The sequence below is a fragment of the Paramormyrops kingsleyae genome, chromosome 7 (genome assembly GCF_048594095.1).
Source record: "Paramormyrops kingsleyae isolate MSU_618 chromosome 7, PKINGS_0.4, whole genome shotgun sequence".
Taxonomy (NCBI): Eukaryota; Metazoa; Chordata; class Actinopteri; order Osteoglossiformes; family Mormyridae; genus Paramormyrops; species Paramormyrops kingsleyae.
In genome coordinates, this window is record NC_132803.1 from 3,340,774 (window position 1) to 3,368,330 (window position 27,557).

At 46.7% G+C, this 27,557-nt stretch overlaps 2 protein-coding genes across 3 annotated transcripts; one reads left to right on the top strand and one right to left on the bottom strand.

Annotated features, from left to right (window-relative positions):
- The first annotated feature begins 1,385 nt into the window (after positions 1-1,385).
- Positions 1,386-21,252, top strand: aebp1a (AE binding protein 1a). Of its 2 annotated transcripts, none has more exons than XM_072714104.1 (21): positions 1,386-1,430; positions 1,576-2,465; positions 4,607-4,879; positions 5,302-5,361; positions 5,531-5,602; positions 5,867-5,938; positions 7,087-7,149; positions 7,500-7,559; positions 8,576-8,650; positions 10,645-10,754; positions 11,319-11,458; positions 11,552-11,636; positions 11,852-11,996; positions 13,988-14,070; positions 14,463-14,586; positions 14,844-15,040; positions 15,148-15,327; positions 15,549-15,939; positions 17,090-17,229; positions 17,565-17,664; positions 19,628-21,252. In XM_072714104.1, exons 2-21 carry the CDS (start codon positions 2,213-2,215, stop codon positions 20,443-20,445), a joined length of 3,441 nt encoding a protein of 1,146 aa, XP_072570205.1. In that variant the 5' UTR covers positions 1,386-1,430; positions 1,576-2,212; the 3' UTR covers positions 20,446-21,252. The 2 variants fall into 2 exon arrangements, with proteins under 2 accessions (XP_072570205.1, XP_072570206.1); XM_072714105.1 differs by having other exon boundaries at positions 7,503-7,559.
- A 531-nt stretch (positions 21,253-21,783) lies between these two features.
- gck (glucokinase (hexokinase 4)) lies at positions 21,784-26,883 on the bottom strand. Its single transcript, XM_023845549.2, has 10 exons — positions 26,723-26,883; positions 26,215-26,377; positions 25,948-26,102; positions 25,724-25,843; positions 25,020-25,115; positions 24,765-24,864; positions 24,487-24,670; positions 23,726-23,881; positions 22,734-22,967; positions 21,784-22,575 (listed from the first exon to the last, which is right to left on the bottom strand). Exons 1-10 carry the CDS (start codon positions 26,801-26,803, stop codon positions 22,440-22,442), a joined length of 1,425 nt encoding a protein of 474 aa, XP_023701317.1. The 5' UTR covers positions 26,804-26,883; the 3' UTR covers positions 21,784-22,439.
- Positions 26,884-27,557: the final 674 nt, after the last annotated feature.

Sequence of the window (27,557 nt, forward strand, 5' to 3'; positions counted from 1 at the left end):
AATGTAAACATGCCGCTTCTGAAGAGGAAATGCCACTAAAAGGTCTCCGACTACAGATCTGGGGCTGAGGGCTCTGCACGATCTCCATGTTTGTCTGGGATTTTCCTGGGCCCTTGCTCCCTTGACTAATGTAAGTGATGTAGCTTTGCCCAAAACAGGAATACTGGTGAAAAGTGAAAATTATTCTCTGACCCCTTTCAAATGTGAGAAGCGCTCTTGTAAAAATGCCCATAATAAATGACTAATTTAACTTCAAAAGCCAAGCTAACCCTAACTCAAACACTGATTATAACTCTAAGACTAACATTAACACTAACCCTAACACTACCCCTAACTCTAACACTAACTCTGACACTAACTCTAACGCTAACACTAACACTAACCCTAACTCTAAGACTAACACTAAACCTAACTCTAACACTAACCCTAATCCTAACTCTAACTCTAACACTAACTCTAACAGTAAGACCAAAGGCGCCCCATTCAGACAAACTGCTGACTCAGTGAGTGACTGTATCAGTACGTAAATACGTGCACGAGCACAAAGACCAGACTGCAGTCTAAGGAGATAAACCAGCAGCATGGTAGCTAACTTGCTCCATGCCTTTCGGCAGCCAGTTGGCCTTGGACCTTCCAGTCGTTTTTTTTCGCCATTTTTTTCACCATTTTCCTGTATTTTGCCTTTTTCCTTTATTTTGCCAAGCCTACTGCACCATATTTCCAGCCAAACCCCATCTCCCAGTTCACAGGGTTAACAGGGTATTGTAAGGGAGATAAAGTTTTTCATAATAGATATGTGGTACGAACCCTCCCCCATCTGCTCCTAATTATTACCGTTGATACTTTTCTCCCCCATTTTGAGGTGATCTGCTTTGCTGGCACAAATCTCTCTGCTGGATTCAGTGTTCTGTTTGAAACAGAGATCCCTGCACATCCCACCAGTCCTCCCACAGAAAGGCCTTTAAAGCTCAAAAGTTTCAAATGCTGACGTAGAAAATCCAGCCCCACTGACAAACAGGACGCTGGGGGTGGGGTGACTGTGTCTGACATCCAGCCTTCGTCTGAAAAGGTGACCACTTCTGGAATCTTTTCTAGAGCGTGGCAGCCGGGACAAGCTGTGAGTCTTCAGAGTGTTTTTGTGTGTGTACTGGGCTGGAGGCCTGTGTGTGTGTGTGTGTGTGTGGGGGGGGGGGGGTAAGTTAAACAAAAGGACATCCTTTAAAGCTTGGCAATAACATGCAGTTTACAGACATACAGGCCCCTTGGCTCTTATTAAAATGATGATTTTTCCATCCAGGGTGCTTGTGTTGAATTCACTCCATTCATTCATGCTGGTAGCTGCTTTAAACAAGCTTGTACTGTCCATCTCTTCTCTTCTCTTCTCCTAAAAAGATGAGCATTCCCCAGTCATGGAAGAACTGATATAGAAGGTATGCAGTCACATGATTTTCTGTTTTCATGTGTGGTTCACACACCGCATGTATACAGCAGAGATTAAAAGTCAAGTCAAGTCTCTCTCTCTCACTTTTTCTCTTTCTTTCTCTCTCCCCCCCCCCCCCCCACATCTCCTCCAAGTCTCCGCCTCTGGAATTTCACATCTTGGGAGGTGTTCACCCCTACCCGCAAGCCTGCCCCCACTACATCCCAGTATGACAGACCGGGGGGAGCATTACTGGAGGGATTCCACTGGAAGAGAGAGGCCGAGGGAACAGGAACGAGGGCAGCGCTGAGGTCCTGCTCTACGGAAACACTTCACTGCTTCTCCTCTGCTGGGAGTCCAACTCCATGTGATCCAGTTTTTTTGTTTGTTTGTTTTCTGTTGCAGCACTTCAGACCAGAACATTCTTCACTTTTCCCTCAGTCCACAGCAAGTCATCCAGCCTAATTGGGACCAGTCCCAGATGTTCCTTTGCACCTGCATCTATTTGGGTGCTGGAGATTACAACCTTTGCTCTAATTCTGCGCCAGTTCTCCACATCTCACCCTCACAGTTCCTCACACAGCTCTCCTCTAAGGATTCTCATCTCTTGGAAACCTGAACCGTTCAGATTTTGCTGTTGAGTCATTTCGCGTCTGGCCAGCTCTGGTTGTTTTATTTTCCACGGCAGTTGCAGGAAACATCAGGATTTTGGAACTAGAGTTCTCCCTCCAGCTCTTCCAGGACCAGCCTGGGACCCCCCTGGACGGGTAGAAAAACACAGCCGGATTTAAGATGAGAGGCACTGGGATGGTGCTCTGTTGCGCCGCCCTACTGGTCATGGGCTATGTGTTGGCATTCGCTGAATCAGCTGACACTGTGGCCTCGGTGGCCCAGGTGCGACAAGGCGGGAGACATGCTGATCGGCGGAAGGAGGAGAGACAGGCTGAGATCAGAGAAGATGTCCTGATGGATGATCCAATCGCAAAAGGAGATGCTGAGAAAACCAAACCAAAAGTCAAGAAATCGCCAGAGGAAGTACTAGCAGGTAAAATAATTTTTTTTTATAAAAAACCTGAAAACAAAGCTTTGTGAGAAATGCGTGGCCCAGGGTAACGTCTCTGTCATTCCAAAGCACTGAATTCATCACCAGGTTGTACAGCAGTAGCATTATTGTGCAGATTTCCATTTTGATTGTTTACATATTGAATGTAGCTGTGGATTTTTTTAAATTTACTGTTTAAATTAATCTAGTCACTGGAGCTAGAAAAGCATAACGTTTCTTTGCAGATGAGAGTAACAGAGCTGTGGCCCCAGGCGTGAGCAGAGGTCTCGCTCTCTCTGTATGAGGGGAAAAAAAAGTACTGCTCACTGCACACTGGCTCAGACACCCACAGCCATCCGCATGAGGCTAAGCCTTTGATTTACAGGGCGTTTTGGAAGTACACCATGCGATTTTGGTGTTTTTCTCTTTTACAGAGGTAGGTTCATTAGTGGGATGTTTTTATCGGGATGGAAAAATGTCTGTGACCTGACAGCAGGGCAGCATTTGTTTATGGTGGTTTTTAAATGATTTGTTGACGTTTGAATACCTCCATGAGGATGGTGGTCCACGTCTTGCCTGTTATTTTTGAAATGCTTTTTTGTGGTTTTGTTAGCAAACCCCCACTGCACAGTTTACCATCAGGTCACACCACCAATAAACTGCTTATAAGACAAAATTAAACTAGCATCGTACAAAAATGTTCTACTAATTTGCTCAGCTAACAAAGAGTAGGCTTGGATGGAGTAGAGCTCGCTTTTCTGTAAGCTGATCGCCTCTGTCAGAACTTACCGATAGCAAAGGAAAAGGCTGAATCAGCAGTCTCATGGCAGAGGAGAAAGAAAAATATAATATCCTTCTGAAGGAAGTTTGCCAAGATGGCCAAGTGTGATCTGCAGAATGACTGACTGTGTGCAACTTGATTAATATAAATGCCGTGTTAGTTTTACTGGTTTGATTTATAAAGACTTACAGACTTGGTGCATAGAGAAGAAAGTTCTTAGTGAGGACTGGTGTTATAAGTCCTGGCCAAACTGAGTCATTATGTGGGATTATTTACACTAGTAGGATTTGAAGAAGGTGCCTTGTGTCCCAGCGCCAGTTAAGGCCACCTTCTGTGGCGATTAATGGACAGTCTGGCAAACCCGTGCTGGAACCTCTCTCCATGTTCTAGTCACCCCATCCTGGACCATCCACACAGCCAGACGCAAACGTCGCCAGCGTTCCTGGAATCAAGACTGTAACGTCCCCAACATAACCCATCATGACTAGCCAAAAGCTTTCATGGTGATCTGTTTAGTCTGAAATCTGTGCCAGCTATGGAATTTTCTATCCAAAAAAGAGTTTGGAACCCTGAAGCAAGTATTTCTTGGAATACCTGAGCTTGTATTTCAAAGGTACATTTGGATGCTTCTTGCAATGAGGGTCTACACTATATGTTTTGCAGATTTACTAGGCTGAAAGTTAAAGAGCAGACCTTGTTCAAGTAATGGAAAAAAATGGCAGAAGGACAAGGAAAATGGAGTTAATGGTTGACAGACTTGGGCCTCTCTTTGGCCTTTTGGGGTTATGTCTCTGCACTCTGCCCAGGTCCACTTACAGCAAAAAACACAACGGAATCATTTGAGTGCAGGAAAGACTGCTCCCCGATGACAGGATGTGCTCGGCGAGCCGTGCCAAGCTCGTGGTTTTATTGGAGCAAGTGTGAATTTGAATGAAGAACCCAAGTCCCAGTGAAGCAGGGCAGTAAAAGATCTCGCAGCCTGCAAGGCCCTCAGAAACCCAGAACCCATGTCTGTCCTCATCTCATGCATGATCCCATGATTTTGTACTGTAGAACCCAATGCAGGACAACATAGTGGCACTACCCTACTCCAGAAGATTCAACTATGTATTGCCTGTCACCCTCAGAAAACATCTCCCTGTCCATGAAGCTTGAGCAGCAGTTAATGCAGACGTCACTTTTGAAATGGGTGCCAGAGTTTTCAGGCATCTTAAAGCCATGATGCCCCAAGCTTTGAATATTAATCAGAGCACCGTAGCTTTTAATCAGAAAACTACAGAGCTGTTACTCCCACCGCAGAGAGGTAAGCAGGAGTATTTGAGTGATTAATGTGTCTGTTTTTTTTCCTTCCAACTCTTTCCAGCTAAGGCCAAGAAAGAAGAAGAAAGGGAGGCAAAAGCTAAGAAGCTGAAAGCCCCCAAGCCCACCAAGAAGCCAAAGCCCCCCAGGCCCACCAAGAAGCCAAAGCCCCCCAAGCCCACCAAGAAGCCAAAGCCCCCCAAGCCCACCAAGAAGCCGAAACCCACCAAGAAACCGACAGCCAGCAAGGAGCCCAAAGAGACAGAGGAACGACTGACCAAGAAGACAGACCTTGAGGAGAAGGAAGAGGAGCAGAAGAGCCATCCAACTAGCAAGGGTACGTATGCCCCCCTACCCACTGCGGGGCCATACCAGCCCTAAAGCCGGCTCAGTTCTGTTTGGGAGATATCCTGAGATTGATTTCATAGTACTCAGAATGTGGTTAACAGTCTGAAGCACAGCGGCATCTTACATGGCTTACTGGTTAGACTGGGATGCAGATTTAACCTCAACCTGTCAGTTCATATGATATAAGTACATATACTTGAGATTTTAACTTTCCAGATATATTAGTTCAATTTGTAACTACTAGCATCAACTCACTAAGTGAATGAATCATCTAATCATCATTTATGCTTGATCAGTGAAACTCAACACAATGAGGTAGTGGAACACTGATTTTGAAAATGGTTACAGATTTAGACAGCATCATCCTGAATTTGTTGTGGATTCATGACCCCGATCACTTTTCCCCCACAGCAATCGGCACCACAGACCATAAGGGCTCACAAGAGGAGGGAACTATATGGTCTAAACACGGTGAGAAAGCAGAATTAAATATATAAGCCAGTTACTAACCATTACGTCATGCTTTCAGCCCTGTGGTACCTTGTTTTGTTTGGGCCCAAAAGCATTGTGGTTTTAAGGAAACATGGTGACATGTCATGATGACTGGAATTTTCTTATTTTTTGGTGTTTGTGAAACCAGGGGCACCTACAGCACCAAGCACTGTGACCAAGAGCTTAAATCAATTCGAGGATCGAGACTGGGATCCCAAACGTAAGTAGGAACCATGACTAAGCTATTTAATTCCCTTGTTTAGCTCTTCTGAAAGTGTGTGTGTTGCTTGAGTTATTCTCTGTGCGTCTGTAACAGTGGCATTCAGCCAAGCTTGAGTCTGCTTACTTAATGTCTTCTGGCATTGAGTTTATTGTCAGCGATCCATGTGCTCTTGATGAGATGCTCCGGTCTTAACTTTACATCTGGATCCTTTTGATATTGACTTCTCCTCTATGAATACGCGTCCTATTCGTTCCCCGACAGATGGCGAGATAGAGATCTTCCCCGATGCCAAGGAGGTCCTTCCGACAGAGGAGTGGCACCCATTTATCCCAGGTAACTGCATTATCGGGTGAGGGCTCTGATGACATCAGCACATGAAACTCTGTGATTCGTCGTTTGTTAATGTCTCAGTCAGTCCCGTTTTTCTCTAGTCACCTGTGAACAATCAAAGACGGATCTGTCTAAATTACAAACTAATAGCCCAGGAACTTGCGAGTACAGACAGGACCCTTCTAATGAAGACAGGTTTACTACTGTACAGTAGAGCCCTGCGCGGGACTATTTTTTTAATCCCGCTCCCGCCCACTCCCGCTGAATTTCTGACCATTACCGCCCACTCCCGCTGAATTTCTGACGATTCCCGCCCAATCCCGCCCGCTGTCTCTGTCACTCCCGCCCGCTCCCACCCACGACAATCTAAAACCCGCCCAATCCCGTGAGATTTGCGTTGGGTCCCACGGGACCCGTGGGATCCCGCTCCCAATGCAGGGCTCTACCTGGGAGTACAGCAACGGGGCAGTGTGCCGCCTCAATCCTGAAGTGCCAGATTTGTGCCCGTTGTACACTATTGCTTTGCCGCACTTCACACAACACACAAAGTTCAGCTCTTTACCCTCTTTGTTTGTTACAATTTTAAAGTTTTTCCATATCTCCGATTTCCCCAGTTTTAGTTTTGTTTTATATTCTCCCTTTGCAATTTTATTAACAACATCAGCTGCATCCTCCATCCTGCTAAGCTAACAATTTTGGGACCCGCTGTCTATTTTTATCCCGCCCGCTATCTCTGTTGCTCCCGCCCGCTCCCGCCCACGACAATCTAAAACCCGCCCAATCCCGTGAGATTTGCATTGGGTCCCGCGGGACCCGCGGGATCCCGCTCCCAATGCAGGGCTCTACTGTACAGGTCTACATCAAACAATGCGACAGCCATGTCTGATAGTAACTTCAGATTCCAGACAAGGTGACAATATTGGACATAACTTATATGTATAATACCTGAAGATAAAGCTTTAGTTGCCTCCATAAAATCCATCTATCAATCTTACAGTTAGGGTCATGAAGGAACCTCTAACCTATTTCAGGCAGCACTGGGCACAAAGCAGAAGTGCACCCTGGATAAGATCATATATTTTAATCTTAGTAATTTGACTGATTTTTTTTACAAGGGTTCTAATGCTTTGCCTGTGGTTTTTCTGCATTAGAGGAGACCTCCCCTCCACCCTTCGAGATTGAATGGTACGAAGAGTACGACTATGAGCTGAATGGTGTGTGACGCGGCCATTTTCTCATATGTGTAATGTACCCAGGGCATTGCAGCTGGATATATCACTACAGAGTGGGCTATACATGACTATGCTGCTCCAGTGGATCCGAAGACCATGGCACTATGGATGTATAGTAAACTTGTTACCATGACAATATAGCTATGACATCATTTTCAGGTTATACCTAGTGGAATGGGACAGGTAGCTATCCTACATTCGTAATGACAATGAACATTTGTGGTAGGGTGTCTGTCCTCTTCTTAGGTTAAACATTAGTGCTGATTGCTTTGAGGGTGCTGCACTACACCATAGCAAACGTCCCTGATTCCTGATATATTCTGTGCCCATAGCAGGACAGAAGAAGCTTGAGGAGGAACGAGAGAAGGCGCGAAAAGAGAAAGAGGAGAAAGGTAAATATAATCAGCCAGCGATGCTTAAGCTAACTAGCTTCACCTTAAATTCAGGGGCCATTTTCAAGGTGGATTGTCGTGCAAGGTTTTCTCACAAACCGACCAGTGATCCAGGCAATATGTGAGAAAAATGTTTGTGCAATTTGACAGTTTCCTGGAATTTGTGTATAATCTGGATCCAAGAGTTTCTAGTCAAGCTGGTTATACATTATGGGGCAGTAAGAGTTGGGCTTTGATGTAGAACAGCAATAACATTGTAAATAAGCAGGCATTATTACTGTACTGGTAAAGATAGTGGAGAAGGTCAGAGGTCAGGATTGGAATGTAGGCGGGTAGACGGGCTGCTGCCCTGGTGCATTAGGGAGGGAGAGAGATGAAGAGCGAAGGACAGGCAACGGGAGAGAAGCAGAAGCATGTGTGCCACTGCGGGGGGGGGACGGGTCTTCATAAAATCAGCAGCTGGCGCCGCGTGTTGCCTCCTCTACAGAGGCTCAGAAAATGAAATATCCCAAGTCTTCAGTGAGGAAGAGGAGAGGAGCCCATAATGGACTTTCCACTCTTCCTCTCCCTGTCCCTCTCTATTCTGGAGCTCCAGTTAGACAGGAAATGATGCGAATAGCACACTGCGGAAATCGTGGTGTTTTGTTTACAGCACCTCTGGCAGAAGTTCCCGAATCTCGTTGTCTCTCCAGTCAGCCATTCTCATTGGGGTCTTCTTTGTGTAAATGGCCCTTCTTCTTCGCCATTGGATGTTCTTCTGCTTTCGTGCCAGCTGCATGACAGAAACGTCATCAACACGCCCACTCGTTTGTTCTCTGGACGACTTCCTGCTCCATTCACACATGTGGGTCAATCTGAAATTACCCCGACTTCCTACTAGGGACCTAGCAGGGTGACGTCTGTTTAATGTCCGCTACAACTGAAGTTCAGGGTGTCAGTGGATGTCTGAATGGGTCGACACACACCGAAATGGTGAAGTTTTGACTCACTGTTCGCTCTGTTGATTTATGCCACAGAAAAACAGAGGAAGAAATGGGAGGAGGAAGAGGAAGCCTATGTGAAGCCACCACCTGTTTACGCCGGACCAAAGAGTAAGAGGGCATCACCCCTCCACCCCTAACAGCCCCACACAAATCCCTCCACCAGTAGCTGGTACTACAAGGATGTCCAGTCCTGCACAGCTCAGGTTCTGTAGGTCCTCAGTGTCCCAGCATTCAGTGATTCATAAAGGGCTTGGTGAAACATGATAGGCTTAACTGGTATAGCCATTATCTGAATGACTGCAACGCTGATTTTCCTTATTTTCCAAATAGGATTTTATTTTTCATGCAACAGGAGAGTAATGTGACTTTCTTAATGTATCATGACTTTAACTGATCAACCCAATTGTTAATCTGCCGATACAGCTGAATGGACACTGGATTCAGATACTTTTGTTTGCACTGCGAAACTGCTTTAAACCACTTAAAATGATAAACTGTGTCGGCAAAGATCACTTTAATGCCAGCAAGTAGTAACATGTTTCATACACTAAAACTCCTGGAGATGTTGGATGCTGAGAAGGTATAACATGGCCCTCAGTGTGAATCAACTCACTGCTCATTCCTCACAGTTGTGACACAGACCATTTGGGGGGGCGGGGGGGGGGTAATTTCGGACGTGGCTTTTAATGTGAAACAGAGCCGTCTGTGCAACTCGACCAGACGTTTCCGATGCCCAGCGACGGGGAAGAGCCTCCTGCCAGACCCCACGTGCCTGCAGCCCAAACTAATGTGCATGGAAAAACACAGGCGGCACAGGCTGGGCTGACTGAGCCTCAGCGTTAGGCCAAGCCCTTGTCCACCTCTCAGAAAAACATATACTCCTTGTGAGCTGTGTGGATCGCAGGCTGTGCGCTGCTTGTAAGCTGTGGGAATCGCAGGCTGTGCGCTGCTTGTGAGCTGTGGGAATCGCAGGCTGTGCGCTGCTTGTGAGCTGTGAGGATCGCAGGCTGTGCACTGCTTGTGAGCTGTAGGAATCGCAGGCTGTGCACTGCTTGTGAGCTGTGAGGATCGCAGGCTGTGCGCTGCTTGTGAGCTGTGAGGATCGCAGGCTGTGCGCTGCTTGTGAGCTGTGAGGATCGCAGGCTGTGCGCTGCTTGTGAGCTGTGAGGATCGCAGGCTGTGCGCTGCTTGTGAGCTGTGAGGATCGCAGGCTGTGCGCTGCTTGTGAGCTGTGAGGATCGCAGGCTGTGCGCTGCTTGTGAGCTGTGAGGATCGCAGGCTGTGCGCTGCTTGTGAGCTGTGGTAATCGCACCTGATTAAATCTGCACTTTGTAACTCTGAAACACAAATTCACTTCTGAAAATCTGGACTCTGTGGGCGCTGTCAATCATGGAAACCCCCGCTGCTGTAGGTGCAGGAAGATTATGTGTCTTCAGCTGCTCACCCCTACTATCTGAGTAAAATAAAAGCTGAGTTTTGGGGTGTAAATCAAAGCACACCCCAAATTTATTCTCTCCCAAATAAACAGCACCGTGGCTGTGAGTAACCTCACCAGCCTCTGTGCACTGGTCCCTGAGGAGGGGTGTTCACCCCCCCCCCCCCCACAGAATGGTGGCATCACCAGGTAACCCAGGACAGCTGATATCTTTCATGTCCTCAGGATTTCAGGTCATTTCTAAAGTGTGTCTGTGTATTCTTGTGAAGGATCCCAATATTTTACTAATGTGTTGCGCCAAATAAGGTTCATTAGCAACCAGTGCAAAATTTACTTTATCTTTAACACAATAAGTAGAGACTTACATACACCCATCTTAAACCCATTCACTTGGTTCTAGAACAGTGTTGCATTTTTCGATGTAGTATCGCACAAATCAACTCTTTTCACTGTAGCTTAGCTGTTCTGGACAGTTTTAGTCAGGGTTGGACACAAAGGAGCACCAGAATTTATGTTATTTCCTTTAAAATGGATTTATTTACAACTTGTTTAAGTGGTGAGACTTTTTGGATGAGCGGCCATTTTGGCTCACTGCGTGTGTCAACATGTGCTTGCCAGTTGAAACGTAAGGTAGAGTGATGTTTCCTTCTGCCACCCTCCCCCACAGTCTGCCCGCCTTTGGGGCTGGAGTCTCACCGCGTGGACAGTGACCAGCTGCTGGCCTCCTCCATGTCTGACCATGGCTTTGGCCCTCATCGGGGACGCCTAAACATGCAGGTGGGACGTCACCTGCAACCTTCCCCTCCCCCAGGTCATGGGTGACTGCGGTCTGATCCACGGCCCCATCCCAGCATAGTCTCTGCCACGTATAACAGCCCCGCTGGCTCCCATATGTACCAGTAACAATCACGGGGCCCATCGCGGGAGGGAGGTACTGACCTTCATGTGGTGCTCATCTCACACATGGAGGTGTCAATCACAAGTACCTTTACTTTTATTAAAGTTTAGCAGAGAAATGAGGAGTAGTTTTAATGAAGATTAAACATCGTGTGTGGAGAAGGGATTTATCCAAATTGTGGAGAGGAATGAAAACAGAATCAAAGAGCAAAGACACAGGGAACAGTGTTGGGTGTTGGGTTAGGCTACAGCTGCATGTGGGACTAGGCTTCAGGGTCTGGGTGTGTGTTCTGCTGGAAAGACACAATAAGCCGATCTGGCAATGAGGCACAGGGGAAGGGAATGAATGGGCTTGTCACCTGACCTCACCCCCGCCGAAGATTATGCCCCCAAATCTCACAGTATTGTTACATGGGAATATTATGTAAAGTCTTATGTCTGCAGGGTCTGGATGACAAAGACAACATGTACGGCGGGGCCTGGTGCGCCGACCCAGAGGAACGGGACCACTGGCTGGAGGTGGACGCCCGCCGAGAGGTCCAGTTCAGCGGGATCATCCTCCAGGGCAGGGATTCTCCAATCCAGTAAGCAGGGTGCTGTTTCCTTCAATGAAAAAGTCTGGTCACGGCTAGTACAGGAAATCAGGCCTGTGTTTGCCATTTCTCCCTTGGCTATAGTGAAGACTTCGTCACCTCTTACCATGTGGCCTTCAGCAATGATAGCCGAGACTGGACTGTGCTTCATGATGGATATGCAGAATGGGTGAGTCTCCTTTACGGCTTCGAAGCTGCTCCATAACCAATAAGACCCTCTTCTGTGAAGTACTATTACAGAAGTAATATTAATTAAAAGTCAAGAATTCAGAAGTAATAACGAGTACAGTATGAAAAGGCTGAGCTCCATCCTGTGGGCTATCAAACGATCGCGGCTGACAGACGTACTTCCTTTGTCCCTCCTTCCACTCAAACTACCCCAAGCTGTTCTTCGGGAATGTCGACAAGGACACACCGGTGCAAGCGCAATTCGCAGAGCCTGTGGTGGCGCGCTACATCCGCATCCTGCCGCAGAGCTGGAATGGGAGCCTCTGCATGCGACTGGAGGTGCTGGCCTGCCCGCTGCCCAGTGAGTGACGACCCGCCCTCAGCGGCACCGCGGTGATACTTAGGCACCCTACTCTAGACTTATATGGTAAAATAGACAGAAATTAACATCTGAACAATCAACTGCTTACATACATAGAATTACACCTAAATAAAATCACCCTTTAGGTTGCTGAACACCTGTTAGGACAGATGCTAAACTCAACTGAACATTTTTTGGTCTATCTTCATGTTCTCTGACTGACATCGATAAGTCCCACAAACCATGTGTAATATCCCACAAAAACATACAACAGCAAGAGTCCTCTCAAGTTGCTCTTCTCTTAACCACAATGTTCCCTGCTTTCCATCATGATAAACAGACGTAACTTGAAATGTTCGTAACTCGTTATTCAACATCATCTTAAGGGTAATACGCAAGTACAAAGAGCTAGGATGCTGGGAGTACGCACGCTATACTGCTGCGCGACGGGAGTAGCGGCCAGAAGTCATACTAGGCGGGATTGGCGTGCAGAAAAAAAAATTGATGTTGCGGACAGGAAACGGGAGCCCAAGGAACACAATTTGGACTTACAGTCCTCTTCGTTCTTATGTCTGAAAGTTTGTAAGTTGAAAGTTCCTAAGTAGAGGAGCATCTGTATTGTCCCTGTTTGATGGGAAATATGTATACCCACCTTATGACGATTGCGACTTTGGAATACGCCCATTTTCCTCTGTCTACTACTAGCATTTCATATCTAATTGACCAATGAAAAGATGTTTTATGAAGTCATCTGTATAAGAAGATTTATGTTTGGACTAGGTAACATTTGTATTTATGCTGGTCATTTATCAGACGTGGATAGTTCAGGTCCAGAAAGTAAAAATCCAGACTAAAATTTTGTTTCAACCAACCCATTCAGTATAAAGAGTCACAGTCACAGAATACTCAACTGGTTGGTTGAAACAAAATCTTGGTCTGGATTTTTACTTTCTGGACCTGAACTATTCACCTCTGTTGTTTGTATAGATTTCTTACCTATACCACTCATTTTAACAATTTACCACTGATAGTTAGATATCAGACTAACTAACATGATTGATAATTGTGAATATAAAGTGAGACTAGTTTGTATCTTGTTGACACTGACATATTTGCCTCGCTGACAACAATTCACGCAAGTCCATTTAAGCATGTTGCTCAGTGATGACTGTGTAAAATAAACTTCCGATTGTAGTACTAAGGGTGTCTCATTACATTGTTTTCGTTTACAAGTATTTTCTGACAAAATGCATTTTATTCATGCTTCTGAAATAATGTATTGTTGGAGATACATATTTTTGTTACTAATTTATACACTGACTGGCCAAAAAAAGTCGCCATTTGAATTTATATCAGCAAATACTTCAGAGCCAATAACTGGATCATTATTACAGCTCAGCAACGTTATGCAGCAATAAAGTGAAGTCAGCTGAGAACCTGAATCTACTGGCCAGGTTACACCTCCATCCATCCATTTTTTCTTCCCTGTTGGCATGGGCATATTCCAGGACAAGAATGCCAAGATTCATTGGGTTCAAATTGTCAAAGAGTGGTTCAGGGAGCATGAGGAATCATTTTCACGCATGACTTGGTCACCACAGAGTTGTGACCTTAACCTCACTGGTCTTTGGGATGTGATGAAGGAGGCTTTATGAAGTGGTTCAACTCACTTGTCAATACAGGATCTCAGTGAGAAATTAATGCAAATCTGGATGAACATAAAACATGAGATGTTGTATAAGCTTGTGGAAACAATGTCATGACAAATGTGCGCCATAATCAAAGCTAAAGGTGGTCCAATGAAAAATTCAAATGGCGACTTTTTTTTTTGGCAGGGTAGCGTATTTGACTTCTGTGAAGCATTTTGGCTAGAGAAGCCTGGGTCCTTGGGTCCAATCAAAATGCTCCTGACATTTGAGTGTGTAAGATGCTGGGACTAACAAGTCTGTGAGCTCACCTGTGAACATTCTGGTTCTCTTATCTCCCAACAGACACCTACTACTTCAGTGAGAATGAGGTCACACCCGTAGATTACTTGGAATTCAAGCACCACAACTACAAGGAGATGAGACAGGTATGACCCCCATGCAATCAAGAACAGAAGCAAGTGACATTGGACTGGGCAGGGATCTGGATCTTTACTGAGGGTAACAGAAATTATGGGAGACTGAGTTGGGTAAAGACTAAGACGCATGAAAATACCAGATATTTTGTGGTGGCAGGGCTATTTATACAAGAGCATTCAAAACCTTGGAAGACCACCAGTCATCCTTCTCACTGACCCAACTTTGGATCTCATGAAAGGGTTCTGCTTGGTATAATACCAACGACTGTGTGCATGTAGAATGTAAATGGGTTACTACCATGTACCATGGTCTGTAGAGCTTAACATCTCACCTGAAGTCTCACCTTCCTTCATTTCCTGCAACTCCACCACTGCCTCTGTTGCCCCCCACCCCACCCCAGTTAATGAAAGTGGTGAATGAGGAGTGCCCCAACATCACCAGGATCTACAACATCGGAAAGAGCTCCCAGGGGCTGAAGATGTATGCAATGGAGATCTCCGACAACCCCGGGGAACACGAGACAGGTACCATGCTACAGGGACACCTGACGGGGAAACGCACAGTGGCAGCAGCTCAGAATCCCACACACGTCATCTGCACAGATCTCTCTGGATTCCTGCATCTGTGGAGATCACCTCCCTTTACAGAACAACACTGACATAGCTGTCACCCGAGTAGCTGTCACCATTCCACATAATCACGACATGCCATGTCTGTTATACTGAGTGAAACAGGTGAGGATATAGACAGTGCTGAAGTGAGGCTGATTGCTCTCTGGCAGGTGAACCCGAGTTCCGGTACACGGCTGGTCTCCATGGGAACGAGGTGCTGGGCCGGGAGCTGCTGCTGCTACTTATGCAGTTCCTGTGCAGGGAGTACAACGACGACAACCCTCGAGTGCGCCGCCTGGTGGACGGAGTGCGCATCCACCTAGTGCCCTCGCTCAACCCTGACGCCTATGAGCTGGCCTATGAGATGGTCAGGAAGCGGCTCTCTGCACGTTCATCCTCAATGTCATTTTCAGCTCAGTTTCTGCTGCAGTGTGTCAGCTAAGTTAGACCCTCTTCGTCGTTTCTGTGGCCCAGGGCTCTGAGATGGGCAACTGGGCTTTGGGGCACTGGACAGAAGAGGGCTACGACATCTTTGTGAACTTCCCGGACCTCAACAGCATCCTGTGGGGGGCAGAAGACAGGGGCTGGGTCCCCCGTTATGTCCCTAACCACCACATCCCCATCCCAGAAAACTACCAATCAGACAATGGCTCGGTGGGTGTGGGTATGGAACAGGGGAGCAAATGGGAATCAAAGAGTTTATAGCTCTGATCTGGGGCTGACAGCATGGGCCTAAATGGTTCTTCACCAATCATTTCAGAAGCTGCAGTTATAGACCTACAGTGATTGGTCATTTTTGAAATGCTCTTTTTATTTATTCGTTTTGATCACAGATCTCAATGTCTGTTGTGTGCGTGCAACTGTGTGCTTCTCAGGTTGCCGTGGAAACGCGAGCCATCATCGCCTGGATGGAGAAGCACCCATTTGTGCTGGGGGCCAACATTCAAGGAGGAGAGAAGCTTATAACCTACCCGTTCGACATGCAGCGCCCTCCCAAGATGACAACGAGGAGCCTTGACGGGAGGGGCAGGGGGGGTCAGGAGGCAGAGGAGGAGATGAATGAGGACGCCTGGGCCCGGGCACACTGGCAGCGAGAGGAGGGGCTGAGGGAGACCCCAGACGACGCTATGTTCAGGTGGTTGGCCACGTCCTACTCTTCCAGCCACCTCACCATGACGGAGACCTACCGCGGCTCCTGTCACACTGATGATCTCACTACTGGCCAGGGCATCATCAACCGTGCCAGCTGGAAGCCTGTCGTGGGCAGTAAGTATGAGAAATTAGCTAAATGTACAACTCACCTTTGCAACCTCGACACGATGAAAGCAGCTGAAAACCAAACGTGTAAGCATAGAACCCCTCCCTACATTAATTACATATCATTTTATACATGCGGTGTCATGCTGCAGCGTTCAGGCGGCACTGTGGCCTCATACCCCAAGGTTGGGTGTTGTTCCCAGTCTAGGTGCTGTATGTGTAGAGTGTATATGTCATGGTCTATGTTGGTAGATCTGACGTTGCCCATACATGGTCTATGTGGGTAGATCTGATATTGCCCATAGTGTGCAATCTACTGGACTCCCATTTGGACTGTCCCATGCCCTGCACCATGTTTCCTTGGATGTTCTCCAGTATTACAACAACCCTGTACTGGATAAGTGGTCATGGATGGGCCACATGTTCTGGGAAAATACATAGATTACTAGACTAGACCACAACATTGCACAGGCATTAGCCTTCATGATGTATGTTTGGGGGCTCCAATACAATACAACACACTTACAATCTCTGCCTCACTTGAACTTCCTGTAGTGACATTATTTCAGACGCAATTTAACACTTGAGTTCCATTCCTATGACTATGCTGTTAAGCAAACTGGTCGATAGGCGAGGAGCCACCCCTTACCGATACTTACTGGTAGTGGGTTTGTATCAACCATCTTTAGGTATTGTTTTAATGTCACTTTTTGCACCATTTATAACATTTTTAGTATATTTTTAGTATATATACGAAAAAAAAAAAAGTGCTAATTTATAAACGAAATACGCAGTCTTGGAGATCGCAAACGCTAGTGTAGTGAAGACTGAGTGACTGCAGGATTGAGACTGAGACTTAGAAAAGTTAATGCGAGATGAGATGCTTGATGCTGAGCCGTGCTGTCGTCTCCACGACCAAAGTTCTCCTACAGCATACGATGCTGAGTGGTCGGAGAGCTGATTGTAAGTCCAGGCGGTCGTTAAACAGGTAGGTCATTAAGTGAGGAGTGTCTTTGCCCACATTATATGACCCTTTGATACTTTAGCTCGTAGCTGCAGAGTAAACACAATAAATTGCCCCCCCTAAGGGAGTGCCTTATGGTCTGTCCAGGACTACACCACGCAGCACTTGGCTAAAACAATCCCTTTCATCTCTCAGGCATGAATGACTTCAGTTACCTGCACACCAACTGCCTTGAGCTGTCCGTCTTCGTGGGCTGTGACAAATTCCCCCATGAGGGCGAGCTGGCCCACGAGTGGGAGAACAACCGCGAGTCCCTGCTGGTCTTCATCGAACAAGTTAGGAAGGCTGCAGTGATAGCGTTGGGCTAATCCCTGCAGGGATGGCTACTTTTTATTGCTGACTGGGTCTGATAAAATCTGACGTAAATCGCTGCTGTTACAAGGATTTCCCAAAAACTATGCAGCTCTATGACGACCTTTCATTCCTGTGAACTATCACAGTAGAGCTATTTTTCTTTGAAGAATTATGTTCTGTAAATGCACAGTTTAAAGGAACCAGATGTTACAGATGTTTACTGGCCGATGATTATTCAAGGTTGTGCAGCCATCAGTATATTTACTATATAGAAATTATTTGCCCTAAGCAGATAAACATCTCCATGTGTTGCCAGGTGCACCGTGGCATCAAGGGTCTGGTAAGGGACATGGACGGAAACCCCATCGGCAACGCTACCATATCCGTGGAGGGGATCAAACATGACGTCAAAGCAGGTGACGTGAGCGTCTGTTCTGTTTGTAGCTTATCGGCATTGATCCAAGGTTGGATTACCGGGCTCTCATTCATCAACCGTGCGTACAAACAGTTTTGTGCATAAACCATGCATCGCACATTTTTACGCATGGGATAGTATTAATCAGTTTCTTCCTGTGTGTAGAAATGTGCGTATATTTACGAAAACTCCCAACCATACATACGCACAAACCCCTAATGACAGAGAAGCATAACTGAAGCAAACCGATCGGCACATAGGATACGCACAGACTCCCACTTAACATTCAACCGTGACAAATAGAATGATATAGTTATGTTCGTACAAAGTACGTGCAGGCAGGTCATGCTAATGAACAGGAGTCATTCCAATGTCATATAAGGTCCATGCTCAAAGAAATAATATATCACTGTTACTAAATATATGCAGTACAAAACAACTAACGTGTCTGGCGCAATTCATTTATGGCAACATTCACTCTTTGGTCTACTATAGTGTATGACACACATTACTTGCCACAGCCAGTTAAACACAACCACAAAAGTACCTCACCTATTTCTGTGAGCCCGGCCTCTTCCATGGGTGACGGAGCTGCACCGCCTGCCAAGCAGTGGTGGGCACAACTAACCAAAAAGTTAGCTTCTATAACTGGTAACTCCAAAGTCTAATTCGATAATAAAATTCTAATTCTAAAAATATTAGCAGAAGCTAACGATAACCAATATGTGTCATTTTACACATAAACGTTTTTGACCGTTAAACTTTATTTACCTGCAAAGAAAAGGTTCCAGATATACAGTTAGCAGAACTATATTTAGTGGAAGCTAACTGGTCCACTAACAGTTTTCAAAGTTACCAGAGACACTAATCCTCTAACGGGAAAGTTAGCTTCGCTAATTAGCAGTTAGCGGATCAGCGGAACCCTGCCCACCTGCTGTCAGGGATGTTTTGTTCCTGAATGGCAGCTTTTGTACCCAAAGCTGACACTGATGGGGTGTTTGGGCCGCCCCTGTGGGCTGCGATCCTTTTTTTTTGTGGTCATTTTCAGATCAAACCACTTCTTCCTCACCTGTGCCACTTTTCACGTTACAGGTGACACAGCATTAGCTGCATGTGTCACCATTCCCCATGCTGGGTCCGTCTGGGCTCTTTGACAGGCCACTGGTAAAGTTGCCAAAGAACTTTACCAAACAAAACCACTGGTAAAGTTGCCAAACAAAACCTATTTGATTTTTGCTATTAAGTCCAGCAAAACTTCCATCTCATTCTCAGTAAATTCAGTTGTTCCTCCTCTCCATGTGTGTGTGTGTTTTTTTTTGTGCTTTATCTCTTAACAGCAAAATAGTTACAAAATAACAATTCAAGTGTATAGTGCAAAATATATTACAAAGAGGAATAAGGATGTAAGTGTATTTGCCTCTTCGCAGTTTCCAATTATGCAACACGTTCTCCTATTTTTCGGTTAGACGTGTATTAATGCGGAAGTTGTGTTCCATATATGGTCTATAGAGGACCTTTCTTTAGTCTTTACAATGCATGTGATTTATCAACGTTTGTTTTCTCTGGCTGTTCATACAAACCAGTAATACATACCAATTTGCCTGTACGTACCAGCGATTCACAAACACACTTTTAGGACTTATTTTACATTAATGAATGAGACCCCTGGACTGTAACCTGTATTCAAATATAAAATCAGGGAAGACAAACATGATGTGTATATGATTCTTAACTGAATATTGTTCTGTGTTTGAGACACTTTAATTCATTTGTTTATTAGTTAATCAAGAGTAAATAGGTAATTGATTATTTGGAAGATCTCCCAGATCTGTCTGCATGTCAGTCATCCATAGATTAATTTTCTTGACTCATTGTAAGAATTTGTGATTCAGAATATATTTATTTTGCCATTTAATTTTGTCGTTTACTGTCATTTGGATTTTAATGACTCTTCATGCAAACAGCGGCAACGGGAGACTACTGGAGGCTGCTGAATCCCGGCGAGTACCGGGTGACCGCCAGGGCGGAGGGGTACACTCCCCAGTCGCGCCTCTGCCTGGTGGGCTACGACCAGGGTGCCACCACATGCACCTTCACGTTGAGAAAATCCAACTGGGATCGCATCCGGGAGATCATGGCAATCAACCGGAACCGGCCCGTTCGCGTGCTTCAGGGAGCAGGCAAGCCGGCGGCTCCGTCGGGAGGCGGCGTTGGCAGAGGGATCGGGAGCGGCATCAGGAGGGGCGCCGGGGGCAGCATTGAGGGCGATGGCAGGAGAGGCACTGGGAATGGTGTTGAGAGAGGAGTTGGGAATGGCATTGGGAGAGGCGTTGGGGGCAGTGTGGGGGGAGGCGTTGGGGGCAGTGTGGGGAGAGGCGTTGGGGGCAGTGTGGGGGGAGGCGTTGGGGGCAGTGTGGGGAGAGGCGTTGGGGGCGGTGTGGGGGGAGGCGTTGGGGGTGGTGTGGGGAGAGGCGTTGGGGGTGGTGTGGTGGGAGGCGTTGGGGGCAGTGTGGGGAACCCCCAGCTGCGCCGGTTGAGGTTGCTCCAGCTGCAGAAGCTGCGGCAGCAGAGGTTAAGGGCAAACATGTCCACCACTCTCCCCCCCAGCACCACCCAGCCCCCAACAACCACCCTGCCCCCTACCACCACCCTGCCTCCCACCACCACCTACGAACTCCTGACCGACACCACCTACCCGTCCGTCACCGCCCTTAGTGAGCAGCTCCAGGACACATGGCCAACACAGGACTACAACTTTGAGTACATCATAGACGATTACTGAGATTGGCTACAGTCACAGCGGGGTTAGCTGGGACCCCCTATGAATTAAAAATGCCTCAAAACACCAAAAAAAAAAAAAAACATACAATCCAATGACACAATATCCTAAATACTTAAAAAATAAACATTCAGCCCCTCAGACCCACACCTGAACAGTCAATAACCCTACACTCCTATATACCACATATATATAATATGTGTGTTTATGTATGTGAAATAAACTTAGCTGAATGTCCCACTGGGAATACAGAAATATCCATAATGCTTCTCCCTTGGCCGTTTTCATACCCACACATGTAGTGGAGCATCTTCGAAAGCCCCCCCAGCGACAGGAAACACAGTCTGCTGAGCAGAGATGTGCCTGCCTGTGTCAGTGCAGCTTCAGAGGATAGATAATAGCTCATCCTCTCCAGGATGTAAATACAAAAAGGTGTTTTTTCAGGCCCAAACCATGAATGTACCTAAAAACAAAAAAATATGTACAAACCAGTAAAACTGATTACAGGAGACTAACCTGAATGGAAATGTTGTATTCAACCAATACTAGAGCTTGTCACAAATCCAAAACAGAAGTTTCTTCTTTGCTTCACAATAAGCCTAACCCTAAGCCTAACCCTTCTTATCTGATACTTTTCCAAAGCCAGACAGAGTGGTAGTAAAAAATAACAGTGGTTAAGGGTGGCATCTCACTTATGTCATTTTTACACCAAAGCGGTGTGGAGAAATGAGATGACTCCAATGATGAGCATGCCTTACTTTTTATTGGTGGTTTTCTGAAATGCTCATTAAAGTACTGAGAGAAATTTAACATTTTGGATTTGTTGGTTGGTGTTTTTCTTTTTTTGGGTGGCAGACTCAAACCACCCCACCCAGTTATAGTCACATTTCCTGGAATCTGAAACAACAGTTAAAAAGATGTGTGATTTATGTGTTTAATGCACAGATGGGTTTTTGTTATTGAAATGCAATCTTCTCTTGTGTTAATTATTTGCTTATTACATACACAGTTTATTGGATGCATGAAATAATTGAAAAAAAATGTTAGTTGTTATACTGTAGTGACACTGGAAAGGAGCAAAATAACAGTCTACACTGACAGATTTTTCCAGAGAACCAGCTCAGCTGTGAGTAAATGGAAAGTTGATTTGAAGGAGCCCCCCCACCCCCCCTGCAAATTAAGGTGCCTGGAGGGTGGGGTGAAATGGGGACTGAGGGGGTGAAGACGGGTTTAACAAAATGGAGGAGAGGAACAAAACAAAGATATGAGGGAAACTCATAGGCAACCAAACTGAGTAGTGAGTCTTGGGAAAGGATGTGAATGAAGAATTCTGAAACAGGATGTGTTTATTGTCAATATTTAATCCAGTTTCACAAACTTATTTACAAAACATCATTCTCAAATGCTGGTCCTACAATACTTCACGATCATAGACCATATAATACAAAATATAACAACCATTTTTGTGGATTCAGATTGCTGACATACCATCTCCTGTTTGATAAACAAATCATATTTACTGAATTCCAGTAAGATTACATAATCTATCTAACACAGAAGGCTTACGCTTCAAATGCAGTACTGTACAATATCTTGCCGGCTTTTCCTGCAAAGGCAGAGTTAACAAGCATTAGTAGAACTGACAACTTTAGCAGATACGCAGATAAACATGTAGAAAACATTCAAGAAATTAAATAAACAATAAATAACAGTGTTCTGCTGCATTAACAAGGACTGTGTCTGGAGCTACATAGAAGGACATAGTAGCAAGATTTTGTGCCTGAAAAACATCACTTTTTAGGATCCTCTTCTGAATCTTCTTATATAAACCGAGGGTCAGCAAAGACAATTCCTTCCCACGACAACCTAAATCCTCCCGCACAGTAACGACCCCGCTGGAGAACAGTGAGGAACAATCCATTTCATAGTCAATAAAATCGTAGTCCTCTTCCACCCCCAAGTGGCAGGAGGCTGAATGGCACCCTTTTAGCAGCGCATCACGTGGCTGCCATCTTGGAAGCCACCGCAGAGATTAGCGCCGCCCCTCGTCCGCTCGCTTCTTCTGATTGGATGAAGGTGATGTCGCACCCAGGTGTCAGTTCCTGGACAACCGCATGAAACTTCTCCTGAAAACTGGGGAGGGAATTTCACATTAGGGTCGGAAATAGAGAACATTTGGGGGAGCTTAAAGGACCATATTACTGATGCTGTCACCAAAATGCATGACGTCTGGCTACAAACAATCCTCCATCAAAAACCAGTGACACGTGGCTTTTTGCTGCCTTGGTTACCTGGGGTGCAGTTTGTAGACGGAGCCGTCGATGCCCACAGTGATCTCCAGCAGTTCCTGGCAGCGGCTTTCCCGCATGCGGTTGATGATGCCGGCAAGCCCAGCCGCGCACATGTGAGCGGACCGCGTGGAAACACGCTCGCACACCAGTCGCACGATGTCGCAGTCCAGCTCAGAAGGCATCAGTCCCAGCGTCGTCAGGACGTTGTATATCTGCTTCCTGTCACCACAGTCACTGTGAAGAGAGCAAACACTTCTTATAATGAAGCCCTGTAACGTAATTATGGGATGCATGGTACCTGGTAATAGTACATCTATAATAAATTATAGTTTAATGTGCAATAGTTTATATAACTATTTTCAATTAAGGCTTCTTGTTAAAAGGGAAAATACACAAATAAACAAAATTAATAAAGATTGTTTTGCTTTCTTTTTGTTTTCATAAGTAATACGTTTAATGCACCATTATCTAGATCAGTGTTTCTCCACTCTGTCCCTGGAGACCCCCAAACAGTCTGCCATTTTTGCACCCTCCCACCTCCCAAGACACCAGTGTTAGGTATTTGGTGTTCTTGATTGGCTGGGAATTGTGAGGGAGCAAAAATGTGGATTGTATTGGGTTCCCCGGGAACTGGGTTGAGAAACTCTGGTCTAGACCTTCAACAATAAAACCAATAACAAAAAACAGAGTGAGACAATCAGGAATATGGAAGAGGGTATCAAAACAACTGCATTTCCTTTAAAGCAGGACATGCCAGAAATGTAGAGAGGTCATAAAACACAAACGTTTTTAAGTGTATGAATTCTACTTCCGATATAAATTAAAAAAAATGATCTCTTGATGATGTCAGAGAGTGAAATTTCTCTTAAAGGCATCAAGGTGAACACAGTCCAATGGAAATGGAAGAGCTACAATGGACGGAGGTTTGGTCATGAGGACTCTGCTCCGCTTCAGTCCTGGGGGGCCTGCTGGGTGGCCCGGTCTCGGCTTACCTCTCGATCTGTGACACGAATCGGGTCTCGAAGCTGCCCTTGGTCCTCAGCTGCTCAGAGGCCTCGCCGTGAAAGAGCAGGTCCTCGTTGACCAGCTTCAGGAGCACCAGGCGCACCAGCTCGCCCATATACTTCCCGCTGATGATCTTCTCGAAGCTGCGGGTGAGGAGTTGCGTCACAAGGAGAGAAGCGATGCGTCAAACACACCGCCTTCGCCATATGCCACCCTGGCCGCTATTACGGTGCTTAGCAAACATCCATTAGCGTCGCGGCCCGTAGGTCTGCAGTCCGCGAGTCAGATTGATGGGGGCTTTATGGCGGCCTACTGACAGGACGTCATAAAAAACAACCTGGCTGCCAGGAAACAATGCGAGAGCCAACAGAGGGAAGGATCAGCTGAGGTGAGTTAGCCTGATGGACATCTCTGGACAAAGGTTTGGTCTTCTTAGGAACACAAAACACATGGCTTCCTGTCCCCTAATTGCACCCTGAAGGCTGTTTGTGTGAAGTTGAACTGGAGATCATGCGTTTTAACATGGATTAATGTGCACTGAGCTTGCAGGACGCAAGGCTGTCAGTGCTAGATGTCCAATAGTCTGTCCTTTGTGTGACGTGTCCATGTGTTTTGGATGAAAAGAATGAAGATGTATGTGGGTTTGTGTGTTGGGAGAAACCAATGGAAATGTACATGGACATGTCAGAAGATGTAAAATAAGAAACTAGAGAAAAAGTAGCCCAGGAATGCAATGGGAGTGACTTACAGCTGCTGGCCAGGGTTGAGGGACATTTCATCTGCCTTGCGGTCGTACTCCAGGCGAAACTCCTCCAGCTCGCCATTGTCCCCAAACGCTCCCCACTCGGTGTTCACACACATGCGCCCCTCGTCACCCTCCACCAGCTCCACCATGTTCATCTCTTCCATGTAGCATGCATTGCACCCGGTGCCTAGGAGGAACCCAGCCAATCGGCACTTAACAAGATGTTGGGTGAAGCAATTTCCCATGATGCCCCAGGGCATGTTCCAAGATCAGCCACTTACCTACAATCATGCCAACTTCACAGTTGCGGTTCTCATAGTAGCAAGAGATCATGGTTGCTACGGTGTCATTCACCATGGCGACCACGTCCATCTCGAAGTCCTGAGAAAAACAGATTTCAGTCACTCAGTATATCTAATAGGATAAGCTGTTGGTGCAGGATGGATGGATGGATGGATGGATTTTAAACATTCCAGTTGACTTTGCTAGTTAAAGTTTAACTACATACATCAGCTGACCAGCAGTAGCTGACTCACCCCTCTCCTCTTGATGGCATCCCGGAGAAGTCCCACTACGTTGTTGCCCTCTGCTCCCGAGGCTTTGAAACCCTTGGTCCAGTTCAGCAAGATTCCCTGGATAAAGGTTGGGAGAAGGGAGCAGGGGATACGTCACGGCCACAGCTCCTGTTCCTCAGAGTGTCCGCGCCGTCAAGCCGCCACTGTACCCCTCACCGCATCCCTCACCGCATCCCTCACCGCATCCCTCACTTCACCCCTCACCGCATCCCTTCACCGCACCCCTCACCGCATCCCTCACTTCACCCCTCACCGCACCCCACACCGCACCCCTCACCGCTTCCCTCACCGCATCCCTCACCGCACCCCTCACCGCATCCCTCACCGCACCACTCACCGCATCCCTCACCGCACCCCTTCACCGCACCCCTCACCGCATCCCTCACCGCACCCCTTCACCGCACCCCTCACCTCACCCCTCACCGCATCCCTTCACCGCACCCCTCACCGCATCCCTCATTGCACCCCACACCGCACCCCTCACCGCACCCCTCACCGCACCCCACACCGCACCCCTCACCGCACCCCTCACCGCACCCCTCACCGCATCCCTCACCGCACCCCTCACTTCACCCCTCACTGCATTCCCTCACCACACCCCTCACCGCATCCCTCACTTCACCCCTCACCGCACCCCTCACTGCATCCCTCACCACACCCCTCACCTTGTCGATGTCTTCATGCCGCACGGGGAAGGAGAAGGTGAAGCCGAGGGGCAGCTTCTTGTGCTTCAGCTGGTGTTTAGCCAAGAAGTCAGAGATGCGTTCAGCAATGTAGTCAAAGAGCTTCACAGGGCGACAGGGAGGGAGTAAGAGAGACGGAAGGTCAACAGCCAGCGCTGAGGAGTAACGGCGCCTTTCAGACTGACTGGCTCTGGCCCAAACCGCACCATTTCTGCTGTGCCGGTCATGGCGTCCTCCGGGATTGAGTACATCTGTTGCTTGGTCTCCAGCTTCCAGCCAGTCTCCTCGTCCTCCCCAACTTTCACCAGCATCACTCGAAAGTTTGTCCCCCCAAGGTCCAGGGCCAGGAAATCTCCCACCTCTGTGAGGAACACCTCACCTTCAGTGAAACTGATAATGCAGGTTCAGTACTCCTGTACCTGCTGTGGCCATACTGTGGCCCTGAGGGGCTGGTGGAGGGGGGTGGTACGTACCCGAGCCCTCGGGGCTGGAGCGCACGTAGGTGGGAAGCATTTTGACGCTGGCCTCCTGGTGGGTCTCCAAGCGCAGCCCCCGCTCCATCTCACGCTGCAGTCGACGCATGACCTCCTCCAGATCAGCCTTCTCCAGGTTCAACTCGGACAGTATCTGATCCACCTGGGGCAGCCACCGGTGGAGGGGTTATCATTACACGTTCTTTCCTCACAACATTTTTTTCTTCTGTTTCCGCTATAAATACACTTTGAATCCCTTTATGTTATCTCTATATCATTAAGTGGGTATGGAACATGGGTGAAAGGATGAACATTCATTAGCCAACTTATTCCAAAAAAAAAAGCAAATTCAAAGATATATCAGCACTAATGTTCTTGCACTAAACATTCCATCAGGTTGACTTAGCTACTTAGCTCAGATCGGTCTCCTCGACGGTGTTGTGTCAGGAGCACGTTTTCCTGTGACCGCCTGAGGGACGGACCTTCGTAAAGACGGACCCCGCCTTACCATGAGGACTCTCTCCACCAAGGAGCTGCGTCGACGGGCCAGCCTCATCCGCTGAGGGCGGCAGGAACGGGCGCAAGGCATGGTCGCGGTGAAGAATGTGCCAGAGAGTAAGCAGAGCTGCTCGAGCGCTGACAGGGCCGACGGTACCGTGTGGCTGCAGGTTCCCAACATTTTATTCTGCTTGGACGATGGGAGGAGGGGCCAGGCATCCAGTAATATTCAGGCACACCTACATCACACTCGTCTAACCACGCCCACTCACCACACCATACCCAGATTTACACACCATAGCCCTGCGGTCAAGGCCGTGCCTTATCATACTAGGTAAGCCTCTGATCTCGGGTCAGATTGCCACAGAGTCAGGACATGCTGCCAAGAGAGAGTGCTGAGGAGTTATTTTTAGAAAGTTCATTTATCTTATCATTCATTCCTGACCCTTAACCCCGAACCTGATTCTATTTTTGGTGCACTGTTACGAAAACGTTTCTAGTGTTAAAAAATGACCCAAATGGGTCATTGAACGCAGAAATATACTCGCATTTAAAAAAATTCCTTTAAAACTCATTAGTCACCCATCTGCTAAAAAAGTGCATTATATGAAAAGTAATAAATGTTGTGTTATACAAAAACAATTGCTTATACATGTGTGTAATACAAAAATTGTGTACATGATCAATAATAGCAAATATGCTGATGCTAGTTGTTCTGAAGGAGGTCCCCTTAATGTATATAAATCGAAAAGATCCCAAAAAAGCTCGACAGACAGAATATGCAAGAAAATATGTTGCAAAATATATTTGATTAGGTTTAGCCAATAAATTGACATAATAAAGCT

What these genes read in the sequence shown, in the direction of transcription:
- aebp1a (XM_072714104.1), top strand. Translation starts at nt 2,213, where the DNA reads ATGAGAGGCACTGGGATGGTGCTCTGTTGCGCCGCCCTACTGGTCATG. An exon ending in ACTACAAGGAGATGAGACAG is followed by an intron (nt 14,071 to 14,462) that starts GTATGACCCCCA and finishes ACCCCACCCCAG; the next exon opens with TTAATGAAAGTGGTGAATGA. An exon ending in TGCTGGTCTTCATCGAACAA is followed by an intron (nt 17,230 to 17,564) that starts GTTAGGAAGGCT and finishes ATGTGTTGCCAG; the next exon opens with GTGCACCGTGGCATCAAGGG.
- gck (XM_023845549.2), bottom strand. Translation starts at nt 26,803, where the DNA reads ATGCCTTGCGCCCGTTCCTGCCGCCCTCAGCGGATGAGGCTGGCCCGT. An exon ending in CTCCAGCCCCGAGGGCTCGG is followed by an intron (nt 26,103 to 26,214) that starts GTACGTACCACC and finishes TGTTCCTCACAG; the next exon opens with AGGTGGGAGATTTCCTGGCC. An exon ending in TGAAGTTGGCATGATTGTAG is followed by an intron (nt 24,671 to 24,764) that starts GTAAGTGGCTGA and finishes GGTTCCTCCTAG; the next exon opens with GCACCGGGTGCAATGCATGC.